The sequence below is a fragment of the Chenopodium quinoa genome, unplaced genomic scaffold (genome assembly GCF_001683475.1).
Source record: "Chenopodium quinoa cultivar QQ74 unplaced genomic scaffold, ASM168347v1, whole genome shotgun sequence".
In the NCBI taxonomy this organism is placed as follows: Eukaryota; Viridiplantae; Streptophyta; class Magnoliopsida; order Caryophyllales; family Amaranthaceae; genus Chenopodium; species Chenopodium quinoa.
In genome coordinates this window covers 270,776-275,902 of record NW_018742607.1, presented here as the reverse complement: position 1 = coordinate 275,902, position 5,127 = coordinate 270,776, and the positions used below count along the sequence as shown (strand labels likewise).

The window sequence follows — 5,127 nt, the reverse complement described above, 5'->3', positions numbered from 1 at the left end:
AGTTATGAGTTTAAAAAATACTCCGTAACAAACATTAATGCATCACGTTTATTAACCAAGCTAACTATTCTCAAATACATAGAGGAAAAAGAAAAATTAATGTGAGTTAAAATAAATACTGCGAATTTTACTTTTATGAACGAGTGATATATATGTTAGGATGATCAAGACAACAATAAGGAAGAGAGCTCTAGCCACATATAACCCAAATTATATTTACAACTTTAATTTACATCAACTAATAATAAGTCATCTATCTTGATTATTATTCATCATCTTTTTTCAAAAAAAATAAAAAGAAATTTATTAATCATCATCTTCTCTCTTCTTCTTTATAACATGAAGCAATTAATACCAAATCACATGTGAGTTATGTGATTAATAATACAACTCTAGTATCATCTAAGTTACCAAATTATTCTCATGTTCACAAATGACATTATAGTCATGGTCACATGTATCATATACCCAATAACTTTGGTAAACAAATTTCAATTCGTAAAATAGAAAAAAAAATGTAACGGATTTTGAATGTAACTGACTTGCCTAAATTAATATCCATAAAATTAAATGTAATAATATGTAAGCATGATATGGATGAAATTAATTTTTTAATTCAAAAGGAACAAGTTATATATGTTAAGTAATTAATGATAGGATTATAGATTAATGGCAACATAAATTTTTTGATACTTTTCCATATATATCAATATTTTCAAGTATTTCACACATATACAAATTAATTTATCAAACGGTCAATTCTGTTTCATTGTGCGCTCATCTCATACAAAAATCACTTGAATTATAATACGAGTAGTGATGAATTTTAATTTTCCTAACGTTAAAATCAGTTACACGTTGAAGAAAACAAATTCAAGTAGAATTCTTAGCCAATTCTGACAGAAATTTTTAAAAATTTATTTCATGACATTTTTAAAGGCAAAAATAACGACTCCCGTAAAAAAAATGACAAATAAGTTATGACATCTAAAGAAACTACCTAATTAATTTTTCTCCGAAATTTCCTCGTTTGGGGTATATTAAATAAATAACAAAGTAAATAGAAAATACACAATTCATGTGTGCAAAGTTATACGGGCCCATCAATATAAAAGGAATTAGCTAGCTATAAATATAGATCAAGTATCTTTTTTTCGCCTTTTTATTCCTTCTATTGTTCTTTAAAAGGTCTTTTTTATGAAACTATTAGCTTCCAAACTCAAAGAACTTTTGGAGACATATAATAAACTATCTTTTGAGCCCTTAATTTGTTGGTTCTTGGACAAGTGTTCAGCATGCCTAACAATGTGCCAGGCTTAACTTAATTTACTGTTTTTTAGGAATAATTTATTTTACCTTATACTTTGTATTGAATTAAAAAAATTTAAATTAACCGCCCATTTTATGTGTGACTGGCCACATCATATTACCACTTATAAAAGAATAAAGTAATTCTTGTAATGCTGATCTAGTTTCCCTTGTAATACTGGCCAAGTAACCCATATAACACTGAGAGAGTAACCCCTTTATCACTGAAGGGTGACTCCTATTACACTAACAAATTAAACCCTTTTGGTATGTTTGAACAAAAAAAAATTATCATTTTTAACATACTCATTGTTTAAGACAAAATTAGTTCATATTAAATAACTGATTCCTTTATTGGTAAATACAGGTTAATCTCTGAGATACAAAAAATTTGTTTATCACACGACAATTTTATAAATAAATCAACAATTTTTTCAATAAAAGCGGGTCCCACACTGATGACTGATGATTACTGGATAAAGTTGTTGATTTATTTACCAAATTTCCATGTGATAAACAAATTTTGTTTTTCCTAGAGATTAACTGGAGCTTCATCTTTTTTAATTATCCTATTTTTAAACATAACAAGCATTTATGCTTAAGTGATACGAAATTTGAAGTATAGTTAGTCAAGAATTTGAACTTAAGATCTAATACCATGTCATATCATAGCCAGTCTCGTAGTCAGGTCACGAGACAACGACATTTGACATTCTAATTTTTTACCAAGTGTCGTGCTACATAGGAGACAAATATGTATTATTGTGACACATATTATGCTAAGTAAATGATTCTTAGATAGATTTTTTTAAGATAAATATTTTTTTATAGAGTTTTATTATCACTATACTTCTAATATTTCATTAATCATAATTTTTAATAAATACCGTATAACTCGGTTTTATTTTTATCATAAAATTCGTTAAAAAATTTCTTTAAAATGATATCCATCTATAATATATTTAATTTAGTTAAAAAACCAATAATAGACAATTAGTATAAATAAGTTTAATCAACGAAAATAATTTTTGGTTTGGTAAAAATACTTCTAGTTCAATAAAAAGAATTTAAATTCAATAACAATAATTTCAAGTCAATAATAACATAGATATTTATTTTAAAAAAACTTCAAAAAGTAAACTATTATATAATATTGTTTGTCTAAATATCTTGCATTATCAAAAGAAATTATATGTCCAAATTTAACATTTAAGTTACAAGTTTATCCTAAAATTTTGTCAACAACCTGGGCATTGCCCTGGGCAAAAACTAGTATATAAATAAAAAAATAAAGGCATTTTTTAGGAGTATTCGGTGCGCCACATAAGCAAAGGTATTCTTTTGACCTATTAAAAATTAAATTTTAATTTTATTTTTGAATTAAAAAAAATTCACTAGCCATGTAAGTTAAAGTGGCGAAGGAAATTTAATGATAGATATTATATTTAGGATAATATTTGTCACAGTTTAGGATATATTTAATGTATATTTTGTATGTTTATCGTATCTAGGATTCCTTATCCTAACATTATAAACTCTATATATTTGATCAATGGTACACACTCCAGATTGAGGAGTTTTCCCGAAATCTAATATGATATCACAGCTTAGGTTTTAGATCTCAAAATTTTTTTTTCCAACAGTTGGTTGTTTTTTAATTAATTTTGGGACCTTGCCTTCTTCAAGCTTCCACACTTTTATTTTGCCTTGTTCCCCTGCTTTTATCTTCTTTAGCTTACTGCCGCCATGACTAAAGATAGTGATAGTCCCCCACCACCTCCCTCTAACGAATTTCATCCCGCCCTTGCTGTGAACAACATCAAGAACGCCATCCCTCTCCTTCTTGATCGAGAGAAAGTGCAATACTCAAATTGGGTTGAACTTTTCGAGTGTCATGCTCATGCTTTCCATGTCTTGGGTCACATTGATCCTAAATCACCAAGGCCTACGGACATCTCCGATGCATTATGGAAGCGACTTGACTCGGTGGTAAAGAATTGGATTTATGGCACGATCTCCTCGGATCTGCTCGAAACTATCCTATGAAGGGGTGCTACGGCTCAAGACATTTGGGATAAACTCAAAGCTCTGTTTCAAGATAACAAGAATACCCGTGCCGTATATCTTGAAAACCAATTCAACGCCTTGCATCTCTCCAATTTTCCAGACATCTCATCCTATTGTCGTCAATTGAAGACCCTCAAGGATCAACTCGCTAATGTCGATCAACCCGTCTCTGAACAGAAACTGGTTATACGACTTGTCTCCGGACTCGTTAATACCGACTTTGACACCGTCGCTGCTATGATTCAGCAAACCGAGCCTCTCCCTTCCTTTGAAACAGCCCGGTCTCGCTTATTGCTTGAGAAAACTCGCAGGTCACATGATTCTTCGAGTTCGGCACAATCTTTTGTTGCTCAAGGGGACACCGCATCCCCTACTTCCACTCAGCAGCAGTTGCCACCACAGGGGCGTGGCGCCGGCACCGGCCGCGGAAACACCACCGGCAGAGGTGGCAAAGGAGGAAAGGGGCGTGGCCGGGGACGTGGGCAATCCCCTGCCAAGCCCAGCTCGCAGCAGCAACAAACCCCACAAGGGTCCGTTCAAGGCCAACAACAGTGGCCTGGTCAGCCACAATGGGCCGGCCCAACTGGGCAGCAGCCATCCTATGGCTACTATTGGGCTCCTGTTCCTTCACAAAATTGGGTAAGGCCCCCTTACCCTTTTCCACAACCCCAACCCCGAGGACAACAAGCACCTCCGGCCCAGCAGCACGCATACTTGACAGCCCAACCCGGTTACGGACAGCTCATGACCCCAACTGAGCTCGGGAATGCCTTTTCCACCATGACCTTGGTGAATCCGGATGATGGATGGTACATGGACTGGGGTGCATCGTCTCACATGACATATAATTCCGGTAATCTCTTGCCCTTATTTAATTTAAGCACTAATAATCATATTTTAGTTGGCAATGGTCATTGTATTCCGGTTATAGGTTATGGTCATACCACTTTTTCCAAAAATAAATTAACCCTTCGTGATGTTCTCCTTGCCCCTCAAATTATTAAGAACCTTATTTCAGTTCGTAAATTTACTACTGATAATTCCGTGTCTATAGAATTTGACCCATCCGGTTTTTCTGTGAAGGATCTACGCACGGGGAAAATAATCACGAGGTGTAATAGCTTTGGGGACTTATATCCTTTCACCACCAACACATCATCAATATCATGCCCAGCCACTTCTCTCACTGTCGTGTCTCCTCACACTTGGCACGACCGCTTAGGACACCTTGAAGCACCTTCTTTGAGTTTTCTTAGGAATAATAATTTCATTGATTGTAATAAGGAGCAAGACTCCACTTTTTGCAATTCTTGTCAAATTGAGATTTAAGTATTTTTCTACATTGGTAAAAACAAATAAAACTAGTTCAAACCCCGTGCCCTGCACGTTTTTTACAGTATTATTCTGTTATTCGTTTATTAAAAATGTTACATACAAAACATAATCATTGGAAGTAAAAAAAAAACCTTTAAAAAAGACATATTCATGTATGTGATATACCATAAGATGTATCTAAATATACACATGTTGCCAAAAAAAAAAGACTCAATAATAAGAAGTTTAGTTGCAAACAGTGGTCTTGAAACACCAATGGCTCGAAGCTAGGAAATTTTTTTATTTTTTTATTTTTTTTTAAAAGCTAGGAAATTAACAAAGAGATTAGAAGATAACAAAAAATAATGTAATATATATTGTAGGAAAATTTTCTTTTTTGAATTTGTCTCTTGTAACAAACTTTTTAAAAAGAACAAA

General features: G+C 33.1%; 1 protein-coding gene across 1 annotated transcript; it reads left to right on the top strand.

The window, feature by feature from the left end:
- Positions 1 to 2,919: 2,919 nt before the first annotated feature.
- Positions 2,920 to 4,892, top strand: LOC110721185 (acidic proline-rich protein PRP25-like). The gene is made up of 2 exons (XM_021900326.1): positions 2,920 to 4,228; positions 4,459 to 4,892. The coding sequence occupies exons 1-2, from the start codon at positions 3,613 to 3,615 to the stop codon at positions 4,491 to 4,493; spliced, it is 651 nt and encodes a 216-aa protein (XP_021756018.1). The 5' UTR covers positions 2,920 to 3,612; the 3' UTR covers positions 4,494 to 4,892.
- Positions 4,893 to 5,127: the final 235 nt, after the last annotated feature.